The 18,946-nt window shown below is 38.4% G+C and overlaps 1 protein-coding gene across 1 annotated transcript in view; it reads left to right on the top strand.

The window, feature by feature from the left end:
• Window positions 1-427: 427 nt before the first annotated feature.
• The window catches only part of BUB1 (BUB1 mitotic checkpoint serine/threonine kinase), a gene marked incomplete at both ends in the record, with an annotated part of 42,329 nt that continues 23,810 nt past the window's right edge, over window positions 428-18,946 (top strand). Inside the window, 9 exons of the mRNA XM_084235451.1 lie at window positions 428-453; window positions 5,413-5,472; window positions 5,555-5,693; window positions 6,576-6,772; window positions 9,419-9,462; window positions 10,384-10,484; window positions 12,715-12,767; window positions 12,860-13,044; window positions 14,143-14,294. Coding sequence (XP_084091577.1) covers window positions 428-453; window positions 5,413-5,472; window positions 5,555-5,693; window positions 6,576-6,772; window positions 9,419-9,462; window positions 10,384-10,484; window positions 12,715-12,767; window positions 12,860-13,044; window positions 14,143-14,294 — 957 coding nt within the window. The remainder of the gene's footprint in view (window positions 454-5,412; window positions 5,473-5,554; window positions 5,694-6,575; window positions 6,773-9,418; window positions 9,463-10,383; window positions 10,485-12,714; window positions 12,768-12,859; window positions 13,045-14,142; window positions 14,295-18,946) is intronic.

Genomic DNA, 18,946 nt, shown 5'->3' with positions numbered 1-18,946 from the left:
AAGAGCCCAGCCACAAATTGTTTCTGCCTCGGGGACCTCAAGTTGGACATTATTTTCCTGCAGTGCTTCCCTGGGACGATGCCTTAATCGGGTGATACTGAAAGCCAGCTGCAGACGCGACGGCTAAAATAAAACCCAAGTGCCCACTGCCGAGCCAGCCCAGCCCGCCGCCCCGCGCCGCCCCCGGAAACCCACGACTCGGGCGGGTCAGCAGAGCTCGGGGTCAACTCTGCGGGAGGGGGAGGAGCTACTTCTCTACGCAAAGTAGGCGGGACTTGGTCTCGTGGCAACGGCCCTGGCGATTGGCCAATGAGGCTGCAGCCGAGGCCAATGGCCAGGCGCTTGCAAACGCTCATCGCGCGACTGCGGCTGCGCGGGAGATTTGAATCGGCGGCTGCTCCTTGCTGCTGGCGGGTGCCCTAGTGTCATGGACAACCCGGAAAATGTCTTTCAGTAAGTGACGGTCCGGAGGGTCCTGGGGAAGGCGGGGACATGATGCGAGCTGCAGACCGCCTAGATGTCTGGGTGCCCCGGTTCCGGCCTCGCGGCTTGCGGGGGCCCGGCCCGGCCCGGCCCGCCCCGCCCGGGACCTGCCCCTTTCCTGGGCTTTGGCGTTTGTCCTCACCCCACCCACCCCCAATAGCCGTGGGGCCCTGGCTGGAAGGTGGAAAGAACGACGAGCCGTTAGTGTTTGGGGTGCTCTCCGCCGAGACCCCGGCCCTCGTCGGCCGGGCTGTGGCCACAGCGTCAGTTGGGAGAATTTGGGCCAATTGTGAAGCCCTCCGAGCTCTTGTTTATTTGTGATCAACCCACTCGGGGCAGATCGCCGCTGTGGAAGGAAAGTCTAACCCAACCAAAAACCTAAACATAAATTTTCATGGAATCTAGGTTTCATGAAACACTTTAAAAGGAAAAAAGAAACGAAAGGAAAACCTTCAAAGCCTCTTACTTAAAAAATTCTGCTATAGGGCCTCCCTGGTGGCGCAGCGGTTGAGCGCTGGGTTGCGAAGCTGCCCGCAGCCTCTGCGGCGCCGGTTCCATCCCCGGCTGCTCCCCGGCCACCGGAGGAGGGTCCCACATGGCGTGCAGACCGCCCGCTGCTCCCCTCAGCAGTGTGCTTCAGTCCTTCTGCCTGCTCTGCTCCCCGCTCTGGCTCTGGTGAATTCTCTCACCCTCCCGTGCTTCTGACTGTACCTAGTGCTTGTATAAATAAATAAACAAATAAAACTTAAAAAAAATTAAAAAAAAAACAAAAAACCTTTAGATTCATATTGTAAAAAAAAAAAAATTCTGCTATAGTAGGGAGAAAACTTAAAATTGCTCTCGTATCCATCATCCCACAATCCATTTTAAGTCTCTGAATAATGGGCATTTTAAGGGGCAGGGGGAGAATGATGGTTATTGTCATTTATGCCAAACTGCTAACGGTGTTTAAACTTTCCACTCCTTTGCTTTATAACTTAGTTGATTTATCCAGGCTGTTGCAAAAGCTCTTAAAACAGGTCAATTCTTTGAAACAGGAAGTAAAACTGATGAGCTTTACTAAATCCTACTCTATTGTGAGGTCAGAGGAAAGATAGCATTAGGTATACTGAAAGCAAAAATCTGTTTGCTTTACTACTTTAGTCTTAATCGTGTAATATCGTGAAATCTGAAAGGATTTCAGTTAGAAGCTTGCTTTCGCCCATTTTAAAAGGGAAATTCAGTATTTCTGACCTTGTTTGATTTTCTAAAGACTGCTTTATTCTGGTGATCTCCATGTTTTAGTTTTAACGTAATCGTGTATTTAGGCCACTTTTCTTGGGAAATGTGGTTGGTAATCAAATATGAAATGTTTACCTTTGTCATCCTCCAGTTAAATATATTTTGGGAGAAAGGTTCTAACATTGTAAGGATTGTTGTGCTGTCAGGTGTGAGGAGACTCAAAATTTAGAATTTAAAATTTTTTTAAACCAAATAATATATCTAAATGATTTTAAAAAGATTTAGAAACATATTCACTGAGAGCTATACTTTTCTTCCATTCCCTCATGTAACTTTTTCAAATTTTTCAAGTGTTTCTTTTTGCAAATATATTGCAATAATATATTAATATCTATGCATTTGTGTTTTATAAGTTATATTGTAATACATACATAATATGTATGTATACCTGTGTGCTTTTTGTATACAGTTCTTGCCTTTATCTCAAATACAATCTAACAGAGCATATACACTTTTTTTATTTTGCTTACACTACCCTTGGAGATTCTATCCATACATAAAGCTCTTTTTTACTTTTTTTTTTTATTTTTAAAGGAGAAAAAATAACATGAGAAGTCCTGTTCCCAGACATCTTTGCCTGCAAATCACTAAATAGGTGTGCAGGTCTCTTTAGGGACTGCATTACTCTCAGTGAATCAATTAGGAACAGAGATAATCACTAGAGAGTTTCGTCTTGTTTATATATTTATTTTTTTTTTACATCATTTTTCATTTTTGCACAATGTACACATTTTCAACTTGGCTATATTCCCCATAAAATTCTCAACCTCCTTATTTTGACTCTACTCCTTCCTCCCCCACCCCAACCCTCCCCATTGTGTCTCTGGTTTATAGTTGCTTGTTGATTTTGATTTTTACTTTATTACTTTGTTATAATTTTACTTTATTATAATTAGTCTTTTTCCTGGTCTGTTATTTAGGTTTTCTAAATTCCTGCTATGAGTGAGAACATCCGGTATTTTTCTTTTTCTTTCTGGCTTATTTCGCTGAACATGATCCCTTCCAGCTCCATCCATGTTGCTGCAAATTGCATGAGTTTATCTTTTTTGATTGCTGAGTAATATTCCATTGTGTATATGTACCATGTCTTCTTGATCCAGTCATCTATTTTTGGGCATTTGGGTTGTTTCCATAGCTTAGCTATTGTAAATAGTGCTGCTATAAATAGGGGTGCAGGTGCCCTTTTGAATTAATGATTCTGTGTCCTCTGGGTAAATACCTGAGTGGAATTGCTGGATCATATGGAAGCTCCATCTTTCACAGGTTGAGGAATCTCCACACAGCTCTCCATAGTGGTTGGACCAGTTTGCACTCCCACCAGCAGTGCAGGAGTGTTCCTTTTTCTCCACATCCTCGCCCACATTTGTTGTTGCTAGTTTTTTTAATATCATCAATTTGTTGTTGCTAGTTTTTTTACACCATCTCACTGGTGTAAGATGGTATCTCATTGTAGGTTTGATTTGCATTTCCCTGATTACAAGTGATGTTGAACATTTTTTCATATGCCTGTTGGCCATTCACATTTCCTCTTTGGAGAAGTTCCTTTTTAGCTCTTCTGCCCATTTTTTGACAGGATTATTTTCTTTGTTTTTATTGAGTCTCGTCAGCTCTTTGTAGATTTTTGTGGTCAGTCCTTTATCATTAGTGCTGTGTGCAAAAATTTTCTCCCAATCAGTGGGGTGTCTCTTTGTTTTGGTTACTCTCTCTTTTGCTGTACAGAAGCTCTTTAATTTGATGTAGTCCCAGCTGTTTATCTTTGTCTTTGTTATCACTGCTTTGGGTGATGTGTCTTTAAATTTGTTACTAAGGTGTGTCATGTCGTGTTTCACCTATATTTCCTTCTATATATTTTATGGTTTCAGGTCTTATGTCTAGCTCTTTAATCCATTTTGAGTTAGTTTTTGTGCGTGGTGTGAAGTAGTAGTCAAGCTTCATTCTTTTGCATGTAGCAACCCAGTTTTCCCAGCACCATTTATTGAACAAACTTTCTTTGCTCTAGTGCACGTTCTTTGCTCCTTTGTCAAAGATTAGTTGACCATAAATCTGTGGGTTTACTTCTGAATTTTCTATTTGGTTCCATTGGTCCGTGTGTCTGGTCTTGTTCCAATACCATGCAGTTTTGATTAGTATGGCTTTGTAGTATAGTTTGAAATGTGGGAGTGTTCTTTCTTATTCTTTTTAACAGCTGCTTAAAATTTCATGTACCATAAATGATCTAAAAAGTCCCTTAATGATGGATACTTGGATTGTTATCAATCTTTTGCTTACAAATAGTGCCACAGTGAAAAATTTTCTATTTATGGCATTTTGCACATATAGTGATATAACTGTCTTCTAGTTTCCCAAAAGTGGGTTTGCTAGATCAAAACTAAATCCATACAAAATTTTGGTAGATAATAAGTCTACTGATAGTAAGTTTTTTATGCTTGACTCTCTCACTCCCAGTTAGCAATCCCATCAGCAAGTCCCATATTCTTTCTCCAGAATACTACAAATTCCATCCTTGTATCATTTCCATCCTAGTCCAACTCAGCACCTTGTCACTGGACTCTACAGTAGCTTCTTAACTAGCTGCCTTCTTCTAGTCTCATTCCCCACCTCCTTCTTCACTTGAAAGAAAAAAATGTAAATTTTAAAATGCAAACTAGATGTTGTCACCCCCTTAGAGAGGCAGGCCTTCCTGACCATTTTGTCTATCTCATCACAGTCTTAACGCTTTTCATGTTTTGTTTGTTGTTTTCCTATGTGCTTAATGCCACCTGACATTGTTTTACATGTTACATTTTGTTTACCACCACTAGCACCAGAGTTCCCATTGGAACTTTGCTTTATCTGATTAATATATATATATATATATATATATATATATATATATTTTTTTTTTTTTTTAAGCTGTGGTTGGGTATGCAGAAGTAGAAGCAAGCAAGTCTTTGGCACTATAATCCCTGATTTTTGAGCACTGCCATCATGAGTTCTTCCTGAGGGAGCTGGTGTTCCATTGAGGCTCCAAAGCAAATCCCTATTGGTGTTACCTGGGTTATCTCATACTTATGCATAGGGTCTCTTCAAATCTTCTAGCTCAAACTCAGCCAAACCACCTGAGGACCAAAGGGAGGTCTGAGTCAGTGTCATGGCTGATCCCACCATTAGGAAGAAGAGCAGTCTACTTGTGATCACTGCCCCTCCTGATTGTGATCCCTCCCTCACCATCTGTGTGACCAAGGTTGGCTTTTGTGTTGACCTTTAGAAAACAAAATCCTCAAATCAAGTTGTTGTAATCAGACACTTCTGTCTTGCCTCCTGTCTGCTGCTATGAATAATTAGCTGACCATGACTGTTTGCCCTTAAAACAGCCAGATGTGCTGTCATGAAGCACAGTGCAGTAACACAAGTGATCTTGGGGATAAAGCTCTTTCCCAGCTGCCTCTTTCCAGAACTAAGTTCAGGCCCTTGGATCTTACTTTTTCCTAGAAAAACATGGATGCCTCTGAGTTTTCTGATCACTTCTGAGTGAGTTTTCTTTTAATGTTTATATAATTGATCTTTAAGCTTTCCATTTTAAGAGGTATAAATGAAATATTAGATAAAATATATCTTGCTTTTCGGATTATCCTTAATATTGCATATGCTTATTTTCCTCTGTTCTAGAATGTTTGAAGCCCACATGCAGAGCTACAAGGGTGATGATCCACTTGGTGAATGGGAACAGTAAGTAAACATTTAACTTACTTTTTTCCTTTAAAGAAATTATATGCAGCTCTGAAAATTAATATTATCCATATTTTTCTAGTTACATGCAGTGGGTAGAAGAGAATTTTCCTGAGAATAAAGATTACTTGACAACTTTATTAGAACATTTAATGAAGGAATTTTTAGATAAGAAGCGATACCACAATGACCCAAGATTTATCAATTATTGCTTAAAATTTGTAAGTATTTCATTCAGATGTATATACTTTTAGATATATAATCAAATCTATAATTGTGTTATGCTGTTGCTTTTTAAGATAATTTTAGACCACCTTTTATTTTAATTTCTTATATTTCCAGTCATAAATTTTTAAAGCTATATGATCAGAGATGTATATTTTAGAACCTGTTGACTTCTGTGTTATAGACTCAATGATTTAATTTTAAAACTCATTTTCTGTGTATCAAGTCTATAAAAGTTAAAATGTGAGGTAGAAAAAAATTAAGTTGAAAGAAGCTTTGTTGGATGAGGAGTGTGTTAGCAGAAGGGGTGACAAGCTAGCGGTGCCAGGAACTTGTTTCTGTGAGCAAGTTAAATTCATTATGAATAGTTAAAAAATATTAACTTTGAGAAATTAAAAATTTAATACTTAAAGGAGAAGTTTGGTTCAAGTGAGGCTTTAAAAGGTTGAGTCTTTCTAATCTTGAAAAAGGAGTTAGAGGCAAAAGTTCTGTTAACAAAATCAGGAATGGAGTGGATAGAGTAGACATGGATTTGTTCACAAAGTTATAAAATACTAGGCCATAAGGCATCGTGTGGAAAGCTTGTTAAGCCTATACCCAATATACATAATGGGTTGTTAAGCCTATACCCAATATACATAATGGGTTATTGTAGAACCCATTATCTTGGGAAAATAGTGTGGCTAATTTGGGGAACAAGGAATATCAAGGAAAGGACTAAGCTTAATTTTTAGATTTGTAGTCAGAGACCCAAAAGGGCCTCCCCTGCACAGGACATCCTAAAGCCTCCATGAAAACTGATCCCTGAGGGCTGTCTGGACATGGCATTCTTGACAGCACTTCCTTTGCTCTTATGTGACTGCTTTGGGTTTCTGCAGGCTGAGTGCAACAGTGACTTGCATCAGTATTTTGAGTTTCTCTACAACCATGGTATCGGGACCCTGTCGTCTGCTCTGTATGTAGCCTGGGCTGGGCATCTGGAAGCCCAGGGAGAACTGCAGCATGCCAGCGCTGTTTTTCGGAGAGGAATTCAAAACCAGGCTGAACCTAGAGAGCTGCTGCAACAGCATTACAGGTATGTTGAAAGTCAAACTCTGTGTGGTGTTTCCTACTTTGAAATGTGACATTTATGCTTTAAAACATTGGACCATTGTCTTTATAGGGAAATTCTTCTCATTGTTGAAAATGTGGGTAATACCAAATAGTATAAAGGAAAAGAAACTGCCCAGGAAAATTACTGTTAATATTTTGGTGCATGTCCTTCAATACCTTTTGGCCTCAATTTGTGCATTTTAACAGTTAATTATACAGTATATCTTGTTATATATGCTGAGCTTTATACTACTTCAAAGTAATTTTGAAATTTTATATTACTTATAAATTGATTATGAAATTTGTCCCATATTTAGGTCATAATTTAATATTCTTCAATTGAACATTGTTCCCAACTTTCTGACTTTTATAAAGAAAACATAATGGCTATCTTTTTTTTTTTTTAAAGATTTATTTATTGATTTATTTATTTATGCAAGAACTGGGGTACAGGCCAGAGGTATGGAGGGTGATAGGATTCACCAGAGACAGAGTGGGGGACAGAACAGGCAGATTGACTGAAACACACTGCTGAGGGCGAGACAGCAGAGGTCTGCTGCACCATGTGGGTAGCTCCCTGGCTGGGGATCGAACTCGTGCTGCAGAGGCTGTGGACTGCTTCATAGGTTGTTTCTTAACCCCTTGCGCCACCAGGGAGGTCCTCATAATGACTGTCTTAATGAACAGTCATGTTCTTTATAATTTGTACTTTTTCTGTGATTAAGTACACCTCATTTAGAGAATTTTAAATATATGGAAAACTAAAGAAACAGGAAAACTTCCAGCATTTTTGTTGCCTTTCTTTCCTCTGCTTGTTGTAACATTGTAAACATACTTTGCACACAAGTGTCGCTTGTGTCAAGGTCTTTTTCCTTCATCATAAAAATATCTCCTAGCATATTTTCCTATCTAGTTCTTTCTGATAGATTTTCAGAATGAAATTGTTGAGTCAATGGGTATATGAGGACTTTTAAGGTTTGTGTTACATATAACCAAATCACCTACTTGAAAGGATCTGCCCATGTTTTGCTGTTTCCCCACTTAGCAGTACATGAGATCGCATATCTCACTGTGCTCCTTGCCAGCAATTACTATCTCATCCTTTTCAACTTTGCTGCAGTACTCATGATTTCTAACCTTTATTAGAATTTTCAAGTATACATTAAAAAAAAATAAAAATTAGCTCCATTTACTTTTTTTTTTTAAAGATTTATTTATTTATTCATACAAGCACTGGGTACAGTCAGAAGCACAGGAGGGTGAGAGAATTCACCAGAGCCAGAGCGGGGAACAGAACAGGCAGACTGACGAAATACACTACTGAGGGGAGTGGTGGGCACGACAAAAAGGGTCTGCGTGCCATGTGGGACCCTCGCTGGTGGCTGGGGATCCAACCGGCGCTACACAGGCTGCGGGCAGCTTTGCAGCCCAGCGCCCAACCGCTGCGCCACTGGGGAGGCCCTCTATTTACTTTTTTTTTTTTTTAATTTTCTAGAGGCATGTCTTATTTATTTATTTATTTATTATTTGTTTGTTTGTTTGGTTTATACATGCACTGGGTACAGTCAGAAGCGCGGGAGGGTGAGAGAATTCACCAGAGCCAGAGCAGGGAGCAGAGCAGGCAGAAGGACCGAAGTACACTGCTGAGGGGAGCAGCGGGCGGCAGGAGAGGTCTGCGCACCATGTGGGACCCTCCTCCGGTGGCCGGGGAGCAGCCGCGGATCGAACCGGCTGCAGAGGCTGCAGGCAGCTTCTCAACCCAGCGCTCAACCGCTGCGCCACCGGGGAGGCCCCCTCTATTTACTTTTAATAATTATTAACATTTAAACATGTTTTTTTCCTATGCTGAACAATTTAAAGTAAGACACCAAAACATTTTATCCCCAAACTTAAAAATCTCTAAGGTGATTTCTTTCAAAACCTTGCATCATTTTCACAACTAACAAAATTAAGTATAATTCTTTAAAGACACCAAGTTTTTAGTCCATTAATACAAGTTTTTGTTGTTTTGCCATTGCTTTGTTTAAATGGAGAGTCATAGGATCTTGAGTTTGGTTGTATGGCTCTTAGTCTATACCATGCATGCTTGCCCATATTACACAAAAAGTCAGACCTGGCAGTTGCATGTTACATGACAGATTGGGTTGATGTGCATGTGTGCTATGAAAGCTATAGTTAAGAAGCTCTCACATGAACACTAACATGTTTGCTATTTGCTGTAGTCATGTGACTTTCCTACTTTCACTTTTTTTCCTACCATTCATTATTTCCAGATGTGTAGAATGTCAAAAATAAGAAGGTGAAACACTCCATGTTGTAACATTTGCAGACTTGATACCTGCATAGAAGGAAAGTATATTACGTGAATTTGAGGGCTATTGACAAACTAGGCAAAAGGAAAAATTTTTCTAATTATAAATTTTATAATATAAGTGTATTGGTATGAAGATAGGCCACATTTTTTAAAATTTTGAAACAACTCAAAGATACAACTTAACATTCTCTCTTGCTATCAGCCTTCACTAGTTTATAATAAGCTATCTATCATATTTAGCTTTAACTTTAATACAAATATGTATTTAACTACAAGTTTGTAATCTATATTGTTGCTTTTGCTACTGTCATTTAGGTTATTTCAGGCACGCCTCACTGAAACCCATTTGCCAGTTCAAGGTAAAATTATGATTTATAAAATTTCAAAATTGTTAATAATTTAGTCTCTGATTTGCACTGCCTTTCCCTCTGCCCCTTTACAAAAAACAAAGTCTTCCAATATTTATTGATTGCATTGTCTTGGGTAATGAGGAAGTCACCCTGAGGATAATAAAAATGCTTACTAAGGGACTATCATAGCACTTTCAAAGAACAGACCTATAAGAAAAACTTGTGATTTTGTTGTATATTTAGAATTTTTTTTAAGATTTATTTATTCATATAAGAACTGGGGTACAGGCCAGAGGTGTGGGGGGTGAGAGGATTCACCAGAGACAGAGCAGGGAACAGAACAGGCAGATTGACAGAACTACACTGCTGAGGGGACCAGCGGGTGAGACAGGAGAGGTCTGCCTTACCATGTGCGTAGCTCCCTGGCTGGGGATCAAACTTGTGCTGCAGTGGCTGCAGATCATTTCATAGTTGTGTCTTAATCCCTTTCTCCACTAGGGAGGCCCTGTATATTTAGAATTTTAAAAAATAAATCAAAATTTCCCAAAATAGAAGAAAGTATGTATCTCAGTCTATCTGTTCTGAATTGGATCAAAAGTATTTAATGAAAACTTTAAAGAAATGTTTTTGTTCTTAGAAATAAAGGTTATATTTCATCAATAATTATTGTCTATCCTGTTGGTTAAAATAAGATTTTACATTTCTTTCAGGTCTTGGGTACTTTGAATTGATTATTATTATCTCAATAATAATTTTCTTATCTAGAAAGTGTTTTAGTTATATTTCCTGAGACAGTGTGACTGAGTTGATTTATTTCTTATGCTACTTATTGAAAGATCAGGGCATGGATTTGTAATAATTTGATCTAAGATGATTTTACCTTTATCTCCTTTTTTTTTCATTTTCTCCGCCATACCTAAGCTCCCATAGCTAGAACCTCAGAAGCTCTGCATGACTCTCAGACTGTAAACCAAATGATGACATCAAAATCAAATCCAAGAAATAATCCAGCCTGTGTTTCTAAGACTCAGGTAATAATAATATATCTAGGTTGTGTGGAAACTAACAATGATATTGAAACTTCTCCAGCTGCTTTCCATATCCACTTTGGCTTCTCATTTCTTTGACTTTATTTTCACTGGCTAACTTTGTCTTTTTTTTTTTAAGATTTATGTACTTATGGGTACAAGCCAGAGATGCGGTGGGGAGGGAGGGGCGGGGGGGGGAGCGGATTCACCAGAGACAGAGTGGGGAACAGAACAGGCAGACTGACTGAAATACACTGCTGAGGTGAGCAGCAAGCGAGACAAGAGAGGTCTGCTGTGCCATGTGGTTTTCTCTCCAGCCGGCTGGCTATCGAACTCATGCTGCAGAGGCTGCAGATCACATCATAGTGCTGTGCTTAACCCCTTGCACCACCAGGGAGGCCCTCCCTGGCTAACTTTGATGTCAGCCACTTAGGCCTATGACTGCTTTCTGGGTCGGTTGTATTCTCCCACTACTCAAATATTATTTTTTTTCTCTGAGAAGATTTTATTATGCATATTGGTGTTCAGGGTGGAGGGGAGGGTTGGAAAGCACAGTCTTTTCTGGCAGCTGCCTTCCTCATGGCAGCCAGGACCTTGCTCAACTTCTCTTTCTTCCTCTTGGCACGGATGTGTATCCTCACCCTTTTCTTGAAGAACTTAAGGGCCTACTTACCCTTGGAGACGTTGAGCAACACCATGTGCACTACTCTAAGGGGCGCACACTTCCCAGATCATGTCCTGCACAACCTTGGGGTGCTTGGTGCTGTGCTGGCAGGGTTGGTGGCTATGACTCAGCTTGCTGGAGTCTTGGTCACCTTGGGCCCTTGTTGGGCCATGAACATGGGGTAGTGCACAGCCATGGCTGCTGCTTTACAGTGGCTGTAAAGTGCTGTAAAGCTTTAAAGCTTTAAAGCTGCTGCTTTACAGTGGCTGCTGTGATGGTGAAAAGCTCAAATATTAAATTTAAATAACTTTTTCTGACCATAACATCCTGTGTTTTTCTGGACCCCTGCCTTGCAAGCTCCTGTCTTCACTTCCTCCTCCAACACGTTTACTTTTCCTTTGTTTTGCTGGCCTCTGTCACTTTGCTGGCCTCTGTCACTCTGCCCAGGAGTCCCTTCCTTGTCTCACATCTACCTGGAGGAACCTCAGCTCTGCTTAAAATACTCAGAGCTTCAAATGAATGAAATGAAGGAGCAGATGAATGCTGGAAGCTGGAAGCTGAGCAAGGCTTTACAACTCCCAGGCAAACATATTTCCATTTTCCCAGTTTACTCTTTATGTTTTCTATATCTCTTATGTTTCTCATAATGTTTTCAGACTTTGCTTTTCTCACGCTGGAAACCTAGCTCCCTCTAACATCTCCCTCAGCAGTTGGTGAAATACTCTTTCAATGCAACAACCGAAGGCCTCAGGTGACACCTGTTCATTTTCTACCTCCAACCAGTAAATGTGACTGCGTCCTTCCCTGTCGTGGCAATGCTTTCATCCTGCTGGAGATTTTTGCCCTGCTGAGATCTCTTCTTCCCTGATGCTCAAGTCTCTGTCCCTCAGTCTTGTGTCCCAGCATCTTTCCTCTTCATAGTACAGTTGCTCTTTCAAAGTTTGCTAAAGTGCTCCTTTAAGCTGACTCCACGGAAATGCCTTTTTCTTGTTGCACATGTGCAAGTTTTATAAATGTAACACATTTCTGGTAGTAGAATAAGCACTTACATCCTATACATGCTTGGCAGTCTCGTTGCTATTTCTTTCCCCCACTGTCTAGCGAGATGGTCTTATATATGGTCACAGTCCCAGGTCCTTGCTCACATAGGGTGTTCAAAAAATATTTGTTTAGTGAATGAATGCCAGCACAGGAAATTTCTGAGAGTAGATCAGTACTAGAAGAAACTTTTAATGATATGTTTTTTAATATAGCCATTTGGAATTTCAATCCCATAACACACTGTAGCCTGGCTTCTAGACCACAAATAGAAGGGAAATGAGGACCCTTCTCTACTACTAATTAGATAATTTTTTAAAAATCCCCTTCTTATTAGATTTTTTAGTTGAAAAAGTTGTCATCAGATTAAGAGTACAAACTAGAGCTTCACATATTAATTGTAACTTAAGAGGAGATAAATTTACCTGATAATAAGAGGGCCCTTAAGCATTTTCATATTGCTTTGTGAAGTAATTTAAGTGATGGTTTCTTTTCAGATAAGTGAATGTTTATACTTTTCTGCCCTTTCAGGGTTCAGAACTTTCTGGAATGCTTTCTTCAACTTGTCCTAAAGAGTCTAATAAGTAAGTATAATAAATGCATTAATCTTGTAATTACTTTCCTTCAAGAATTGTCTCAGTCACTGTTGTTAATAATGCATTTCCCCCGATTATAGGGAACAAAGGGTGATCATGATTTCTAAATCAGGATATTCTGCACACCCATCTTTGACAGCCAAAGACGATGTTCAGCAGGTTGTTATGTACTGCAAGGAGAAGCTTATTCGTGGAGAATCAGAATTTTCCTTTGAAGAACTGAGGGCCCAGAAATACAATCAACGGAGAAAGCATGAGCAATGGGGTACTTGCAAGCCTATCATATGAGATATTCTGATGTCATTTAACATAACTTTCATCTCTGAGTAGTTATATTTTTTAACAGATAACTGACTATGCTGGAAAAAACCTGCAAAAACATTTCCAGCTCATCCTATCCGCATGGGTTTAAATGTCTGTATATAGCAATTTTAAACCTCTGTGTCAGATACTTGTATTGTGAAAGAATTAAGTTAGGGACTTAATTGAGAGAGTTGAGAAGCTGATTATCTCAGATCTGCAACTATTACAAATAAGAGCTTAAGAAGGAATCCTCTGATCAAAGTGCCATGTTATTTATGGCTAAATAGTGGAACAAGTTTTGTGCCTCACAAGAAAAGCTGAATGTTAATGCTGCATCTGTAAAAAAAAAATACAGCATTTGCATTTACCTTTGCTATAACAGCATGGACCTTAGACAGAGGACAATAAAAATTTCTTCTACTTGGGGCCTTTAGACCACCTGAGTTATTTGAAATGTAGTAACTCTTTCTTTTTTGTGCCTTTCTTTCTTTTTTGTGCATTACTTCTCATTCAGCCAATAACTGAGAAAATTGTCTTCTAACCCTTACAAAGGGTCCGTTTTGTGCCATGCACATGTGGAATATTCAGATGATTTGATTTATGTGGGATAGGGTTATGTCAGACATCACCACAAGTGGAACTAACTACAGTGTACTTGATGCACTGACATTTCCGGTGCATTTTATTCTTGTTTCTTCATCGACAGCACTGAGACATTTATATCTTTTAAAAAAGGTCCATGTCCAAATGAAATGCACAGTCATGATTGCTTTACAAGAAGAGCTTTGTATCTTTGTGCTATTACTAAAGTATTTTTGTTAATCAGCATGTACAAAAAATCAACATGTACAATTTTTTTACTTATGTGGCCCAAATAGAAAAGTAGCCATAATTAAATAATTTAAATACATATTTTAGTTCTAATACCCTAATATACATGGAAAAGACTAGGGGAAAAAATTGCCATCCTAAAACAAACCTTTTACTTATTTTGTGTATATTCCTCTGATGACCTGAGTTAAAACTGTACATGAAAACCACTTTTTTATCTTCCCTAAAGTAAATGAAGACAAACATTATATGAAAAGAAAAGAAGCAAACGCTTTTGAAGAACAGCTACTAAAACAGAAAATGGATGAACTTCATAAGAAGTTGCATCAAGCAGCGGAACCATCCCACACAAACCTGTCCACTTTCCAAGAAAGGGCTGAGGTATGTGTGTGCTCTTTGCTAATGCTACCCATGCTCTCTAACATTGACTTCTATTTTTATTTGTTCCTTTCTGTGCCCTATTTTTAGAGTTAATTTTGCCATTAATTTAGCTAATGGCTTTCTGAATTTTAGAAATAATTTCATGCCAAAGATGTTAAACATATAGAATGAGAAATGGAAGGTACAGAACAGAATGCAGTAAATTCTTATATATTTGTGTGTATATACACACACATTTATGTATTAGTTATATAGAGTCCTTTCTGGTTTGGGGGGGGTGGCATCAGGTGGGAGTTTTTTCTGGCACAATCACCATCGTATAATGAGAATTTGAACATCATAATTTCATTTATATTTGTCATTTTGATATATTTTCTTTTTGCCATTGTTTCATGTTAGAAGAAGAGAGAGATGGGCATCAGAGCCACATATATTTTCTTTTTTTTTTTTTTTTTAATTTTATTGTTATATTCCCCATACAATTGCAGCCCCCACATTCTGACCCCAATCCCTCCCCTCCCGCCCCCGCCCCCCTAAAAGTGTCTCTGGTTCATAGTTTTTTGTTCATTTTGATTTTCACTTTCTTATAGTTATTCATTTTCCTGGTCCCTTATTTAAGTTTTCTAGATTCCTGCTATGAGTGAGACCATCCGGTATTTTTCTTTTTCTTTTTGGCTTATTTCGCTGAGCATGATCCCTTCCAGCGCCATCCATGTTGCTGCAAATTGCATGTGTTTATCTTTTTTGAATGCTGAGTAATATTCCATGGTATATATGTACCACATCTTCTTGATCCAGTCATCTATTTTTGGGCATTTGGGTTGTTTCCAAAGCTTAGCTATTGTAAACAGTGCTGCTATAAACATAGGGGTGCAGGTGTTCTTTGGAATTGATGTTTCTGTGTCCTTTGGGTAAATACCTAGGAGTGGAATTGCTGGATCATATGGAAGCTCTATGTTTAGTAGGTCCAGAAATCTCCACACAGCTTTCCACAGTGGTTGGACCAGTTTGCACTCCCACCAACAGTGTAGAAGAGTTCCTTTTTCTCCACACCCTCGCCAGCATTTGTTGTTGCTAGTTTTTTTAATATGTGCCATTCTCACTGGTGTAAGATGGTATCTCATGGTAGTTTTGATTTGCATTTCCCTGATGGCAAGTGATGTTGAACATTTTTTCATATGCCTGTTGGCCATTTGCATTTCTTCTTCAGAGAAGTTTCTTTTTAGCTCTTCTGCCCATTTTTTGACCGGATTATTTTCTTTGTTGTTGTTGAGTCTCATCAGCTCTTTGCAGATTTTTGTGATCAGTCCTTTATCATTAGTGTTGGGTGCAAAAATGTTCTCCCAGTTGGTGGGGTTTCTCTTTGTTTTTGTTATTGTCTCTTTTGCTGTGCAGAAGCTCTTTAATTTGATGTAGTCCCAGCTGTTTATCTTTGCCTTCACTATCACTGCTTTGGGTGATGTGTTTGTAAAGATGTCTTTGATGTGCAAATCACGTAGTGTTTCGCCTATATTTCCTTCTATATATTTTATGGTTTCAGGTCTTATGTCTAGTTCTTTAATCCATTTTGAGTTGATTTTTGTGTATGGTGTGAGGTAGTGGTCAAGCTTCATTCTTTTGCATGTAGCGACCCAGTTTTCCCAGCACCATTTATTGAACAAACTTTCTTTGCTCCAATGCATAGTCTTTGCTCCTTTGTCAAAGATTAGTTGACCATAAATCTGTGGGTTTATTTCTGGATTTTCTATTCGATTCCATTGGTCTGTATGTCTGTTCTTGTTCCAATACCATGCAGTTTTGATGATTATGGCTTTGTAGTATAGTTTGAAGTCTGGGAGTGTAATGCCTCCATTCCCTTCTTTTTTTTTCAGGAGAGCTTTGGCTATTCGGGGTTTTTTATGATTCCATATGAATTTCATCAATAATTGTTCTATTTCTTTGAAGAATGACATTGAGATTTTGATTGGAATAGCATTGAATCTGTATATTGCTTTTGGAAGGATGGCCATTTTAATAATGTTTATTCTTCCAATCCACGAGCAGGGGATGTCTCTCCATTTCTTTGTGTCTTCTTCTATTTCTTTTAACAGTGTTTTATAGTTTTCTTTGTATAGGTCCTTTACCTCTTTTGTTAGATTTATTCCCAAATATTTGATTTTTTTTGTTTCAATAACAAAAGGGATGGTTTTTTTGATTTCTTCTTCTTCAGATTTATTGTTTGTGTATAGGAAGGCTACTGACTTTTGCGTGTTGATTTTGTATCCTGCCACTTTACTGAACTGATTGATGAGTTGAATTAGCTTTTCTGTGGAGTTTTTGGGGTTCTCTATGTATAATATCATATCGTCTGCAAATAGTGATAGTTTGACTTCTTCTTTTCCTATTTGGATTCCTTGGATGTCTTTCTCTTGTCTTATTGCCCTGGCTAGGACTTCCAGTATTATATTGAAAAGCAGTGGTGAGAGTGGACATCCTTGTCTTGTTCCAGATCTTAATGGAATTGCTTTCAGCTTTTCACCATTGAGAATGATACTGGCTGTTGGCTTGTCATAGATGGCCTTTATGATGTTGAGGTATGTTCCTTGTATCCCAAGAATTTCAAGGGCTTTTATCATGAATGGGTGTTGCACTTTGTCGAAAGCTTTCTCAGCATCTATTGATATTATCATATGGTTTTTATATTTCTTTTTGTTGATGTGTTGGATAACGTTGATTGATTTTCGGATGTTAAACCATCCTTGTGCCCCTGGAATGAATCCTACTTGGTCGTGGTGAATTATCTTATGGATACATTGTTGGATTCTGATGGCTAAAATTTTATTGAGGATTTTTGCATCAGTGTTCATTAGTGTTCTGATGGCTAAAATTTTATTGAGGATTTTTGCATCAGTGTTCATTAGGGAGATTGGCCTGTAGTTTTCCTTTTTTGTGTTGTCCTTGTTCGGTTTTGGTATTAGTGTAATGTTGGCTTCATAGAACGTGTTTGGTATTGTCCCTTCCTTCTCAATTTTTTGGAAGAGTTTGTGAAGGATAGGCACTAATTCGTCTCTGAATGTTTGGTAGAATTCATTTGTAAATCCATCAGGTCCTGGGCTTTTGTTTTTGGGGAGGTTTTTGATTACCATTTCAATTTCGCTAATTGTAATTGGTCTGTTTAGGTGTTCTATTTCTTCTTTATCTAGCTTTGGGTGATTGTAGAGTTGTAGGAATTTGTCCATCTCCTCTAGATTGTTAAACTTGTTTCCATATAACTGTTCATAGTAGTTACTGATTATTATTTTGATTTCTGCTGTGTCCGTTGTGATTTCTCCTCTTTCATTGATGATCCTGTTTATTTGTGCTTTCTCCCTTTTCTCCTTTGTGAGCCTGGCTAGGGGTTTGTCTATTTTATTGATTTTTTCAAAGAACCAGCTCTTGGTTTCATTGATCTTTTGGATTGTTTTTTTAGTTTCAATTTCATTTATTTCTGCTTTGGTTTTTATTATTTCTTTTCTTCTACTGGTTTTGGGGTTTTTTTGTTGTTCTTTTTCTAGATCTTTGAGCTTCGAGATTAGGTTGTTTCTTTGAGTTCTTTCTTGTTTCTTGATGTGAGCTTCTATTGCTATATATTTTCCTCTTATTACTGCTTTTGCTGCATCCCATACATTTAGGATATTGGTGTCCTCCTTGTCGTTCATTTCAAAAAATTTTTTAATTTCTTCTTTGATCTCCTCATTAGTCCAGTGGTCTTCCAGTAGTGTGGTTTTTAATCTCCATGAGGTAGGAAAGTTCCTTGCCTTCTTTTTATGGTTTATTTCTAGTTTGATGCCTTCATGGTCAGAAAAGATGGTTGATATGATTTCAATCTTGGTGTATCTGTTGATGTTTGTCTTGTGCCCCAGTATGTGATCGATCCTGGAGAATGATCCGTGTGCGCTTGAGAAAAATGTGTACTCCGTTTTTTTGGGGTTTAGTGTTCTATAGATGTCTGTTAAGCCCAATTGCTCTAGGTCCTTATTTAGAGCTTTGGTTTCTTTACTTATTTTTTGTCTTGTTGATCTATCCATTGTTGATAGTGGTGTGTTGAAGTCTCCCACTACGTATGTGTTTTCTCTGATGTCTGTTTTCAGAGAGGACAACAGTTGTCTGATATATTTTGGTGCTCCTTCGTTTGGTGCGTATATGTTAATGAGTGTTATTTCTTCTTGAAGTATTGTCCCCTTGATCATAATGTAGTGACCATTGGGGTCTCTTTTTATCTTTTTGAGTTTGAAATCTGTTTTACCTGATATAAGTATAGCTGTTCCTGCTTTCTTTTTTGGTCCATTTGCTTGTAGGATTGTTTTCCATCCTTTAACTTTGAGCCTATTTTTATCTTTTGTAGCTAAATGTGTTTCCTGGAGACAGCAAAAGGTTGGGTTTTGTTTCTTAATCCAGGCTGCAACTCTGTGTCTTTTTATTGAAGAGTTTAGTCCATTTACATTTAGAGTTAATATTGATATGTTAACATCTGTATTTGCCATTGTGTTTGTCTTTCCTTTGATTTTATTTATTTATTCTTTTAATAACTTTTTTTTTTTTTTGGCCTTCTTTCATTGTTATTCGTCCCTCTGAGGTTCTGGCTTTAGGACTCCTTGTAGTATTTTTTGGAGTGGGGGTTTAGTTGCAATGAA

Source organism: Talpa europaea (genome assembly GCF_964194135.1).
Source record: "Talpa europaea genome assembly, chromosome: 6".
In the NCBI taxonomy this organism is placed as follows: Eukaryota; Metazoa; Chordata; class Mammalia; order Eulipotyphla; family Talpidae; genus Talpa; species Talpa europaea.
The sequence above is the reverse complement of the archived record's forward strand: the minus strand, read 5'-3'. Positions and strand labels throughout refer to the sequence as shown.